At 39.6% G+C, this 14,056-nt stretch overlaps 1 protein-coding gene across 1 annotated transcript in view; it reads right to left on the bottom strand.

The window, feature by feature from the left end:
• Window positions 1-270: 270 nt before the first annotated feature.
• CFAP58 (cilia and flagella associated protein 58) overlaps window positions 271-14,056 on the bottom strand; it is a 60,218-nt gene continuing 46,432 nt past the window's right edge. Inside the window, exons 16-18 of the mRNA XM_063338686.1 lie at window positions 7,114-7,233; window positions 5,484-5,617; window positions 271-1,295 (exon numbers count right to left, since the gene is read on the bottom strand). Of these exons, the coding sequence (XP_063194756.1) occupies window positions 1,175-1,295; window positions 5,484-5,617; window positions 7,114-7,233 (375 nt within the window). The 3' untranslated portion in view covers window positions 271-1,174. The remainder of the gene's footprint in view (window positions 1,296-5,483; window positions 5,618-7,113; window positions 7,234-14,056) is intronic.

Consider the following 14,056-nt stretch of genomic DNA (forward strand, 5'->3'; position numbering starts at 1 on the left):
CTGGTCCCCAATGTAAAAGCAAAGTAGATCCCTGTCGCATTTAACTTGATTCCTTTGAATTAAACACTTCCACTAAAAGTTTCCCACAGTAGCTTTAATATTTAATTATGTATTCCACCAAAGGAAAGAACAAAATCTTTGCAAACGGTTCTTTTTTTGTGCATGTGAAATATTTATCACCATATCTCTTTGGACAAGTATTTTTATCCCCCAGGCTGGGAAAAAGCTTCCATGTACAAATCAGTTTCAAAACATTTTATTTTACAGCTTGAAAGTTTTCTATACTTCAGCACCTCATGCCGTGACTTTGTTATTTCACTTGTTAATGAATGGTAATTAAATCTCTTTTGGCTGAAAAGGTTGGAGGGCTCCTGCTGTATTACAAAAACAATTTCTGAAAGTTACAAAAATGCCCAAGTGTCTAGAAATTAGAGAGTAAAGTTTGCCATGTTTTGAGTCCAAGTTTGAATCGCTTGGAAGGACTTATGTGGGAGAACAGCATGTCCCAGTCAGTGTGTACAGTCTCCCCAGCTGAACAGACATAATTATGTCACTTTGTGTCTACCAGAGTAAACAGAATCGCATTCTTAATAATGCACATTGTGGCCACAAACATCCTTGATCTTACTAACAACTGTAGCAAACACTGCATAAACCCTATTACAGACTACCTGCACAAAGAACTGCTACATGTGTACATCTAAGTAGAGACTTGTTAATTTTGCATTTGCTCAGCAGGGCTTGAAACAGCAGCCTATTAATTTTTCTGCTTTTCCGTTTTCTCACTTCTTTCAGGTGCTTTGAGTCAGAAGATAAATGGAAGGAGTGCTTACAACAGAGGTAGATAAAGGGGAAATAACTGCATATTAAGGCATTTTGTGGTGTTACAGAGCTAAATAGAGACACAGTATTGAATAAGAAATATCTGCATGGTTTCCACTATTCAGTTACACCAGTGCAGACTGTTGCTGGCATCATATGGGCAGATTTGGTCCACAGTTTGTAAACCAAAACTACATTAATTCTACTATAAAATGCCTTTTCCTGAAGGCAAAACACTGATTTCAGAGGGAAAGTTAATGCTGAATTTCTTTTAAAATTACAGTTTCTCAAAAAACCCAGCACAAACAGACTTTAGCGAGAGACTGGGAATGGGCATGTGATGAGTCCATTCCTAAGCTGTAACTTTGGGAAGGGGTCTGCTGAGAGCAAAGCCCCCTCCGGTGAAGCGAGGAACATCAGACCTGTAGCATGGAAGCTCAGGCTCCGTGTCAGTCAAGAGTTGCTCCTTCTCCCTTTAAATAGAAACAAAGACAAGGAAAATACATATTTCATTCTGCAGCCCAGTGATGTGTACAAACTCAGAAAATCTGTGTCCTCCAAAGCTTCTTTGATGCTATCACGTATCAAGAGATCATTAAAAAATTGTTGATTAAAGCCTGTTAGGCTAAACCACCAAGACTAGGTGTCTGTTTGGATCTAATTACAAGCCTACTGATGGTTTTTTTGGAACTATTAAAAATCAGAAATAAATGAGCTCTCTTCGTGCTACTCCCCAAAATGGTCAGAGCACCTCATTAGAGCAAGTTTGTACATGAGCTCTGTGACTTCAGATTTCTAATCACCATCCCATTCTAGCAAGTATATGCCTGTTTTCAAACAAACAGCTACATTCATCAAAGGTGCAACGGGGAGATATTTTTTCTTTGTTGAATTTTAATGAACAAATAGTGTTACCTGTCTTCACATTTTAACAAAGTTCTAGTGATAATTACCCTGCCTGTGACATTTGCAAAAAACTAACAGTGTGCTGCGGGTGCAGTCATAGCCCCAGGAAGTTGCTCCACCTGAGGATCCAAGAGGGCTTGAATTGGATGGCCTTAAGAGGAGGGAACAAGGGTTAGCTGGTTGCACTCTGATGAGGTTGGGGGGGAGGTAAGCACAGCAAAACAAATACAAAGGGCAGTATTTGAAACTCACTGTGATGTTCCTGGAGGTTTCAGAGAAAGGTCCTGAGATATTTAAAATTAACCAAGTGGAGCTTTATGAAGTTTATCATAACAGCAGAGGTCTCAAGGCTTTACAAAGAAAGTCAGTGCCATTACTTTTATTTTACAGTCATAGAGACTGAGACACAAACGTGAGTGCGACCACGCTTTTGCAAAACCTAGCCTTGTTGCATTAGCACCCTTTCTCAGTCCCCAGTAAGGGAAAAGAAAACGCTTCCTGGAATTAATACTTTTCTCTTTGTCCCTAAATAATTGTGTTGGGAGAGGAGGAAGTTGAGAGAAACCCTGTAGGATGAATAGTTGCGCTTCCTTTTCCAAATTTAATCATATGGAGGTGTCAGAATAGGCAAAAGATGGCACAGATGAACTTAACAGTGAAAACCATTTCTAACTGTTTTTAGTTTTATCAATGTGGCACTAATAGATGTGCCACATGATAGCACTAAAAACTAACATGCTATATTTAGATGGCTCATCCAATCTCACTATTGGGCTTCTAACTTTGGGAAGAGAAAATGATCCAGAGTCCATGCTCATTCTTTCTTCACGCTCCCATGGAGACAGCCAACAGATGTGCTCATCAGTATGGAAAAAATCTATGCAGCCGAATACTGTAATATATTATGCAGAATTAATGTGCAAGCAGCCACGTGCAAAAGCTCCCAGTTACTACTGACATCCCTCAGTGCAGTTATTTACATATATAGGACTGCAGGATCAAGTCGCTGGTGTGGATTTAAGCTTCATATTTTCTTACCAATCCTTATCAAGATAAAACTGGAATCCTGGTGCTAGAAACAACTGGTAAAAGTAGTGAAGCAGAAAGGGTGCAAGAAGCAGAAGGAGAGAATGGGAAGAATGAGAAAGAGAAAGCCTAAGACATCTGGGAAAGACAACATTCAGAATCAGAGAGCAAAAAAAGAGGATTTCAAATTCACAACCAAAATCTTAAACATTGGATTTTAAGCTTTAACACAAAACAAAGCTAAATTCCTGTTGTCAGTCATTATATTCCTTCAGCATCCCATGGAAAGCTGCATTAGTTCACTATCAAGACTTTAAATCACAAACCAGAACTGTCTTGTGCAAATCAATAAAAGCTTTAGATGATACCTTTGTGTGAGGTTATCTCAGAGTATTAATTCTCTTTCATACCAGGGCAGTCAATAATGCTATTAATGCTATTGTCCTGACAGGATCCTCTTTTTATTAGCAAAACCAGCCGCATTTATTTCAGACATGATGTTAACATTAGCCAGCATGATAGAGATCAAGTTAGTGGTTTTGTATCAGCTGGGACTTAGAGCAACCTGAGATTGTATGAATCAAATGGCCATGGCTCTTTGGCTGGCATCTACACACCAGGCAGTGCCTGTCCAGCCCAGTCCAAGCGTGCAATGGCTGTACATCAGTGGTGAAGGACTCCTTGGGGAAGGATCTATTGCAGAAAGCAAAAGACCTGTCATACATAATTGGCAGTTTGGGGAAGGAAGGCTGCACAACAAGGTTGTTTCCTTTGCTCTGCTGCTGAGCAACACAAGGGCAGTCTAGAGATTACAAAAGCTGCAGTTATCCAGGACCGATATGCCCAGTTATGCCTTGGGGTGTGCATATCCTTCAAAGCAGGACGTGGTCCAACAGGTTTGACTGGGGAACAAATCAATGAGGGACAGAGAAGAGCAAAGCACAGCACCTGGCCACAAAGACAAGTGCCAGTCGGGGCTGACTGCACAGGGCTGGTAGCTTCTGCGCCTGAGGTGGGAGCAATGAGATACTATCATCCTGCAGAAGCACCACTAACAGCATCTGAATGTACTTCCAAAACACAGATGTCACAAAGACACCATGCTCATCAGTCTACAGTCATGCCTGCCCGTAAGAACAACAACCTGACAAGCTGCAGTAATGGCAGATATCTATCCTGAACCTATAAACATTGTAATGACTCTGGCACTATTTGAATTGCACCATGAAATTCCATTCACTGTGTATGATTAACAGACCCAAGTGCAGTCACCATCACCTTTCCCAATATTTTTGTTTTCTTTATAGTAGTTATGCCCCTAACAAGTTGTGTTTTTTCAAGAGTTATGACTGGAATTAATTCGAGGTATGATATAACAACAGAACATGGGTGAATTTCTTCTCATCTGATGAAGAAACATGATGCCAAAGTCCAAAATGGAAACATTAAAACTATTGTGAAGAGGATACTTAGCTGCTGGAAATGGATTATCAGGCACTATGGAAGCCTCACATATTGATCCTAAAGCTCCAGGAAGACCATTAGCACTTCACAATTGTTGCTAATTCCAAACATTAAGGTAACATTATGCAATTTGCAGATGGACAAAAGTCACTGTTTATCACTGACTACTTTGCTAATTTAGTCATCAAAACTGTTTGCTGGCTGAAATATAATTAAGGAAGAAATAGATACAGGCAGCTTTGAATTATATTCAGCAACATAGAGAATTGTTCGCTTTAGCGTGCGAGAAAGGGACAGGCTGAGGATGGAAGGGTGGAAGACAAAAGGCATACACAGAAAAACTTGGTAACAGATATGTCATCTGACTGCAGAAATCTAAGAAACTTCTCTTTAAAAGGAAAGTCCAATACTTCCATTTTCAGAACTGACTAATAGTTTTGGTGTCCCAGCTCGGAGATTCATTATCAGAATGGTGTCATCTCAGCCTCTGCAAATTAGCTCATTTTAATGGGACAGAAATTGGGTGACTAAGATCCTAGTCATTTTCTTTTAAATAAGAGGAGCAGCTGAATGCTCATTTGTGTACTGAGAGTAGCAGGGAGGTGCCATCAAACTGCTATTGGTTAAGAGACAACAACCACCTACAGGAAAGTCCTTAGGCTCTACTGTCAAAAGGGTAAGACATTTGCCAAAACCAGACTGAGCATTGCTCACTTTCCTCCATCTGGATGTAAGAAGGGAACAAGAAGCGGATGCGCAATGCTCTTCTCTGCAACCTGCCGCTAGAAGGGGATAGTCAGTCACACCTACTACATTTTGGAAACAATGACTTTGTTCTTACACCAGGATTATGTAGTTGCCACTTGAAGAAAGGTTGTACCCCATATCAGATGCTGTTTCATTACATTTATAACTTGTAAAATGCGTTGAGGTCCTCATAATGCTTGAGGATCTCTCATTCAATGTGAGAGACCAGACACTAATCTGTGTCCTCTGGGCACCATCTCATTGGTATGAATAATTTAACTGGACTGCAGAACATGTCAGCAACATCTCTGCTCGATGTTCTTGTACTGGCCATAGATCATGGTAAGTCTAGACCGGACTGAAGTAATACGAAGGATAACATTCAGGAAAATCTGTCAACAATATTGTATCTTCTTAGTCAAATTTGGCCACGTTCTGACCAACAGGGTAAAGCAGGGTCTAAAAAAAATCTGGTTTATGCAGGAAGTTGTGTAGACAAAACTGTTATTTTCCCATACTTGGCCTGTTGTTCCTTGCGTTTCTGAGCCAGATATTTCTTTTTCACATTCAGAAGCTCGTTGGCAAGTCTTTCAATTTCATATTTGTATTCTTGGCTTTGTGATTCATACATATTCAATTCTGAGGACAAAACCTAACAAACAAAAGGCAAAAAGCAGAAACCAGAGATGTTAGTTAACTAACATAAGTTAGTACTTTTACAAGCACTTTTTCCTTTCAGATTTGATGATATAAGAGATCACCATTTTCCACCACATCTCATTTTCTGTCAATATGCTTCTTTTGATAACTTCTGCTCACCTAAGAACAATTTACAAAATTAAGGCTATGCCATTTAACCACAATAAAACATGTAAAATATGCCCCAAGATTATGGGAATGGTATTAATACGTACATTAGCTCTTAATGTTCTGGGACACATATCTGGGTGGAAATTCAAAATGAAGGTCTTAAAAAATAATAAAGCAGGGATTTATTTAATAATAATGGGTTTTATTCACATGGATCCACTTTGTTATGTGAAGTAATTAAATGCACACAGGCAAAGTAGTATCAGGCAGTGTAAATATAAATACAATGCTGCTTGCGTGCGAATCAATAAACTTTAAAAAAGTAGGAGCATGCATAGTGTGTTTTCCTTCTTTAAGAAGGAGAATAGCTTGACCTGGCACCACAAAATGGCATGCACGCCAGTACAGCGTACTGTGCCTGAAATACACAGTAGCAATTGACGGCATTAAGGACAAATGGGAACCGTATGGAAAACTTCAAATCACATTCAGTTTAGCTAAACTTTGGCTTCTATTTTACATTTCCTACATTGTTTTTCTTCTCTGTGGAAAGCTAAGATTTGCATAACAGCCTCTTTGTTTCCTAAGGGCCCATCTGCTCCTGCATTTTTTTCCTCATGGTTAGTATAGACGTGATTATGATGCAGTGAACAGGAGATGATGACTTCAACAGACAGAGGAGCTGTAGAAGTAGATGAACTCCTGGGGAGACTGATCTTTTATGCAGGCAAGAACAAGGGAAGATCAGCTTATTCTATCAAAGAATCACTTTTTAATATCATGCTTTCAGTGTCTCCCACAAAATTCCTTCAGAACCAGAAAATCCTCCCTTCTAGTGACAAAGGGTTAGGACAGGTTACTCCTGTCATCCCTATAGAAGTTGCAAGTCTAATATAACAGTAATTTAAGACTGGATTCTTGATATATTCCTACTAGTTTGTTAAAAAGAAAATAAAATGGCTTTGATTTGCTCATTAAAGATCTTAGCAGTCCAATAGAAGGGAAGGGAAGGAGAATAAGCTTAATGGAAAACTGATAGTGTCCCAGAATGCCCATGCACAAAAAGCATTCACAGTGTTGTGCTGCACACTCATATTCTAATAAGACTTTTCCTCTATTTTAATGAAACGAACTAGCATAATGCGAAAAAAGTACTTCTACTGCTTTTGATTTTCCCCTGGGGAGATGGAGTATTAACCTTATTTTCCTGATCTAATATACTAAGGCATGGACACTGTTCATCAAAAACCTTCCTGAAGCCTTGCTCCCCAGGATCACTGGTGGAGTCGTTCTGCAAGTGTGGCAGCCCCTCAGCCAGAGACACAGGGCATCTCTTACTTTCAGCTGTTTTGTCTTCTGTCGGAGGGTATGCCGGTAGAGCTGCAACTGTTCCGCAGCTTCAGGGCCAGGCTGCCGGGCCAAGACGTGCTTCAATTCCACATACAGTTTCTCCTTTTCCTAATAAAAAGACAAGAGGAAGTGCTCTTATAAAACTACTATAGCAGCAGCACAACGTGTGATGAAATCAACCTCACTGAAAAACGCAACTCAGTCAGGAAGATATTTGCAGAAACAAATCTGCCTGTGTGTCAGTCTTTCCTCACTAGCCAGAAGGTATTTAAAGTTGTTGTGATAGCAGTGGGAAAGCTCATTAAAAGAAACATCCAGCTACTTCGAACCACGAATGAAATACTCTTAAACACTGTCATCAGTGAGCACGCTCTACCACAGAGAATATAAAAGAGTCACTGGAAGAGTATCCAGGGGTGGGAGATTAATTACTAGTAACTGTGCTTATTGCAATCCTTCTTATGAGCCACGTTGCCGTACATTAAGGATCACAGCTTCACCCAACAGGATGTGAGCAGGCTGTTAGAAATGTCAGGGAACGACTGTACAAAAGTACTACTTCTTCCAAAGAAAATCCTGCAAAGCACATGTACACACAGACACATACAGATATATATATACACACACACACACATATATAAAACCTTTCAGTTTAACTGCAGGGACCCTGGGAAAGGGAAAGAAAGTACAAACAGCAACAACTATGATTAGCACAATTACCACCAAGTTATTTTTCTTTGTCATGTCTCTTCTCATTTTTTATGTTGGAACAGTGTACTGGTGGGAATAGGATATAGCCATACCTGAACAGAAACCACACCACGGACCCACTTACAGCTTTCTGTACTGAAATGCCACTTTCAACTGTGTTTTGAGGCTGTACTTGTTTTCAGTCTGAGGAATAAAGCTCTGAACAAAGCCACCTTCATAGCTTTGCACATTACAATATTTTTAGTATCTACCCTGTCAGACTAAGATTATTATTATTTAACATTATTTAGCAAGATCGCATCCTTGTCTGATACCTGGAGAGCTGGAATTAAAAAGGAGTGTTATTTGACTGGAAGTCGGAGTAGCAGACAAAAAAATTAACTGAAGAAGACAAAAATGCAAAGTAGGAGGTAGGATAGGTGATTATTTACATTGACTTTGACAAAACTCCTTTTTGCTGCCTTTTTTATAAGCTCTGTCTACAACTCTTTACCGCAGAATTATTCCATAGATGTGGGAAATGGTGCCATCACACCACCTAGAAATGCTACATTTGGCCTGTCTCAGTGGTTGAGCCAGGATTTTCAAAAGTGGCTTGTTATTTTGAAGATGTAAAATTCTAGGTGTCCAGTCTTCAAGAGCATAAGGAAACCTCAGCATTTTCTGAAAACCATACACCATAAAGGTCACAAGTTGGGACCCAAAAAATGGAAGTACTTCAAATCATAAATTGTTTTTGCAAGCATTACCCTAAAATTCTAAATATTACTGAGAAAGAGCTCCTACAAATGAAGTTGTTCACAGTTTATCCCTGGAAAATTCAAAACCTCCTGAGACTCAGACTGGAGTTTGCATAGTGGCAAGAATTAGATTGAGAATTCATTCTCAGTAGAGAGTTGTTATGTCACTACAAGTGGTTCCTGAGGAAGCAAGATTTTACTGCAAGCTAAAAGCAACAGCAAAAGAAAAATCTGCCTTGTCAAAATCTGTCTGGTCAGTATTAACATTCCACCCCTGAATGTATCACAGATTTGTATTTTGGAAGAGTGTAACGGTAATTTGGATAAATATGGAGCAGTTGATGGATTGAAGGTCTTATGTGCAATTGTTTTCCAATTTATTTCTCTCCTAACCCTCTACAAGGGCCAACCAAGCTCTTCAAACATTGTGCAATGGTGTGTATAATAACCCCATTTAGAGACAAAGCGTGCAATTCTATTATAAGGAGAATCTATCTTATGCTACAGAGACTCGTTAGCTGTCCGATGTATATTGTCTCCATAATCCAACAGAGGCAGAACCAGCTGTCTTATAATGCATATCCTGTCCTTCCTTGCTAAGTGCTGTCCATCTCTTTTACATCTAGTCAATTAATTTGTCACTGGGTTAGAAGCACCATATGTCAGCAAAACATTAAAAGAAAATCCTGGATATGTCTTTCCTCATCAGCAGAAGTTTACATTCACAGGTTGGCATTTCTATAATTTCTGACATTTTACTGCAGGATGCAAAAAAAAAAAAATAATTTAAAAAATCAATTAATTTCAATTAATTTTAAACCAGCAACCACCAGAGTAAATCTAAGTCAGTCACAAGGTACATGTGATACTACCACCAAAAACGCATTGCAGGTACTTTTATCTCTACACATAAGAAATATGGAAAGCCCAGGAAAAAAAAATCTTCACAGAATAATAAAGAAAAATTTTGGCTTCTAAAATGTTCTAGCTATATTCAAAGGACAGACAAGCTGTGCAATGTATATTACATGCGGATATCTTATAAATAGCCAGTTATCAGATACAGACAGCAGAGAACATGTAGAAAGACCTATAGGGTTGTCTGATGTGTGAGTAGTATTCAAAGTAGCTTTCAGTTGCAGTGCATAAATTGTTACCCCTGCAAGATGGATCTAGGTTGCTTTTTTGTTTTGGAAACAAGCAAAATGCATGTGCATTCCTTAACATGTCTGAGACCCCAATGGGGCCAGATGGAGAGAAGGTATCCTGGCATTGGCAAGAAAATCATAAGTCAGCAATGATGATCAGCAGCGTAGCAGTAATTTGAAAACAAGAGCGTAAGCTAGTCTGTTTGGTGCCTATTGGAAGTCAGTTAACACTATTTTGTCCAAAGTAGAAGTCAGTAAACTCCATTTATTTCTGTTGGTGTCTGCGCAGATGATGTTGGAGAAAAAGCTACCTGAAATCCTACACCCATTGGGCAGGCATAAGTCAATCCATTATAGCCTGTGTAAGATGGGTTTCTTTGGCTTGTCCCAAAATGCTTCCCCTCACACTCCCCTCCATCCTTCTGCCAGCCTGCAATCACAACATACATCTTGGTAGAGTTACACGTTCTTGAGATGAAAAGAACAAACGTGCTGTGAGGCAGTAGTCATCTTCTTGAGGTGAAGGAAGATCCACGAGATCTCTCTGTAAATCCATGCTGTTAAGCCTTCACCAGTAAGAGTAATGCGCATGTCTTCAGCCCAGGTCTAGGCCAGTACGAAAGCTTTTTATGTGATCCTTCCTGTGGCAAAATTCCCATGAAATTCAGCAGGTGTTTGACTGTAGAACTGAGCCCATAATGTCAACCAGCTTCATTGGTTTATGGCATAAAATAAGACAAGCCGATGGTGGAGAGATGAGGGCACATTCATTTTGTGTATGTAGGTCACACTGGGATACTCAGATTGAGGGTTACAGTCAAATTTCAAGCATTCCGAAGAGAATTTCAGCACCTCTGTGAATACCTGCTGTAAAAATTGTGTAAATAAAATTCCACATTATTTTTAGAACAGCCCTTCCTGTCTTAGATTTGTTTTCAAGGGGAGATCCAAGGAGCCCAGAGGTCTGCCTTTAGGTTCAGCCATGACAATATGTTTCTGCATCCCTAAGTCTCTCGCCTATTAATTCAGCGTGAGGGGGACTGTTGCTTTCCCCTAAATTGAACTAGCTGCTGTCTCAGCCAGAATCCGGAGTTCTCCTGGCCTGCCTGCTCTACAAAGAAGTGAGAAAAAATAATTTGCTTCTGCAGAGGACTGGCAGATATTTGGCAAATTTCAATTGATTCTTCAGGACTTGGTGGTCACAAGTTGGCTCAGCCAACAGCAAGAAGAATCACTTTTTTGCCAGCACACTCCTACTTCAAAAGAAGGTATTGCTGCTGCTCAGCCCGATTTCCTCATTGTTCCCTGCCAGAGGGACCATCAGCCCCATCAGACACATTCTTAAAATGACACCAAAGCATTTCACCGCTTTGACAAGGAGTGGGAGGCAATCAGCAATGCTGGGGTAGACCAACGAACCTGGTATTAGCTCTAAAGATGACAGTCCATTTTATATCACCTGCGCCGTCACCACACTAGGAAACTCCTGAAATGACCCATCTTGTTAGTTAGCCCAGGATACCATCCTGAGCCAGAGACGATGGATGACCATACATTTAATGAAGATGTACTCAACAGCAGAAATAGGCCATGAAGTCCCAGCTTCCACATTTTTATCAGCTTGTCTTTCCACATAGATAAATCAACAAATTTACCTGGCAGAGCAGCTCACCAACAGCCTTCTCCACCAGACCTGCAAAAATCCCATTGTGCACCAAAAGCTTTCTATCACACAAATTATTAAAAAAAACTACACGCAAAAAATCCCAAACCCTTTGACTCAGACTAAGTTTATGTTAGCTCCTATTGCCAGCAATTGAGCTAAAGAAAAAAACCCAACCAGATAAAGACATAGAGCAAAAGTGTGTAATGCAGTGTGGTGCATGTAGCGTAGAGTATGGTGGCAAACCCCAAAACATTTAACCTAGCTAAAAATCCTTATTTTAATTAGTAAGGTGAGGAAAGCAACACAGTAACTCTGTAAGCACGCTACAGTTCCTCATGGCTTTGGTGAGCAAAACAAGTCAGTCAACATGCCACGTGGGGTTTCTTGTTTATCGGCGTTATAACCAAAATGTCAGCGCTATGCTGAACTCCAGAGCCATTTTGTTTACGATGTCACACAGCAGCAGAGCATCCTTCAGGGGCTGCGATCCCTTTTCAGAAGTGTTAAACAGGACACTGAAATCTGAATTAAATACATACACAGACGTACACATCTAGTTATACTAATTTTACCTGTATAAGCCAAACACTTGTGTGTATGTGTATACCTAATAGAGTAGCTGTTGGCTCAGGACATCTACGATTAAAAGTCTTCTGAGGTGTAAAAAAAATTAGCATACGGTAACCTTCACAAATTTTATAACAAGAGAAGAAAGTTGCCTCCAGCACTGTGAGAAATGTGAAGTATAAACTTTCTCAATAAACACTTTTCAAAAGCTCCTGCTCTTTCTTGTCTATTCCACGTCCATCAGCAAACACCGTTGCAAGCATGCAGTTCCCTAGAACAGCTTCTATTTTCATCATCACCCAGAGCCTTCTTTAACTGTCCAATGTGAGGTTTTTTGTTGGGTAAATTAATTCATGTTTGAAACAGGACATTGAAGTCCTTTCATGATGTGGCAACACTAATACTGCATGAGACACTTGGGGTTTTCTTGTTAAAATGCTGCCGCCAATTTGAAGGAAGGGCTGGGATCATTTTCCCGTCTTTGGTGACATTTGCACCACTCTAGATGGAGTTAAATTAAACCTGTCCTATGACTTATCCCTCCAGTTGATAATAATGCTTCTCAAGAGCAAATCTGTTTCCTTTGGCACAGAGCAGACTGCACCAAATTGACTGGCATTTTCAAAACAGCTTAATGAGAGAGGAAAAAAACACCTTGGAGCATCTTCTAAGGTCTTCACCCTTGACTCTTTTTTGTAACAGTAAGAGCTGAATGCTGCATTATTACCATCTTCCAGGAACAACAAAGTACAAACATTTCCAGCTAAAGTGCAACTGCAACTTATTATTATTTTTATTATTATTGCTAGGTACTGGTATATATATTGTATATTTCTTAGGAAGTGTGTGGGAAAACAGGGGTTTTATTTCCAATGGACAAATACATGGGTTACATATGCTCCTCTCCTTTCAGCTTTTGAACTCTGAGACACAAGGATAACAATATAGCATAAGAAAACGGCATAGATGCCTCTTGCTGAAATAACAGCTGCAATTCCATTTTTGCTATTGACATTACATAAGCATTTATAAAATCATTAATCAGAGTAGCTCATTTAATCACAGTGTTTATACTTTACGTTGCAGAAGATGATCAATTAATTATCCCCTGTTCTTCTATATGTGTGAACAGGAACACATATGCACATATATACACACAAAAGAAAAGTGAGCTGTTCTTTGAAGGTGAGAATTACCCCTGACATGGCATGGATTGATTTAAATGTTCCAGCTATTTCCACAGTGCCTGCAGCTTGACAGTTGGGCTGAAGAGAGCTCTAAACAAACCTTTGTTTCACATTCTAGTAGCAGCTTGTCTTAAAGTGTCCTGGAGGAGATTCAGAGCTTGATACAAATCTTATCAACAAGGGATCTAAAAAATTCTAAGCGAATAACTCCACAAGGCAAACAATGGGAAACCTTTTACTGGCTAATAATTACTACATATAGAGTTTCAAGTAAAAAAAAAATAATTATCTTCTTCAAATATAGACTATTTGACTTAAAACCTCTGTATTTTAATGTCAGTGTAACAGCATGTATTTTATCTATTCAATAGCCATTTAGATTTTTAAAATATCAGATGAATTAAAGGAGAATTATCACAGCTCTGTTCTTAACGATTAGCCGCTCCTTCAGGTTGAGGCTTGGAATGGGGATTCCCGGCAGACTCAGCTTCTGCTCTCACTTCTGACTGATCTGACAGATGACCTTGAAGGGTCAGAGAAACTGCAGAGCTGCTTCTAGAAATACCTTTCTGTAAGGTAGGCACCTACATCTCTTTAATCACCTGCTTGACTTAGATCTTTAGATTTCCCTGAAAGATGACAGCACTTAGCTTTGAGTCCTTTGGTGTTCTGGAACTGCTGCCTCTGATAGCTGTCTCCAAAGTCAAGCCACCACTTAAACCTACAAATACCTGTCTAACAAGGCAGTAAAGCCTACATACATCTTTCTGACAGGATAGCGGAGTTTCCCTGCATATGCCAAGTACCTCAGGGAAGAAAGAGTGGTCTCCTGTTACACTTTGGAACCTATTAAGAAATAACAGTACATCTAAGAAACACACACAGCGATTCCGAAATCATGAATGTTTTAAT

This window comes from Chroicocephalus ridibundus, chromosome 6 (assembly GCF_963924245.1).
Source record: "Chroicocephalus ridibundus chromosome 6, bChrRid1.1, whole genome shotgun sequence".
In the NCBI taxonomy this organism is placed as follows: Eukaryota; Metazoa; Chordata; class Aves; order Charadriiformes; family Laridae; genus Chroicocephalus; species Chroicocephalus ridibundus.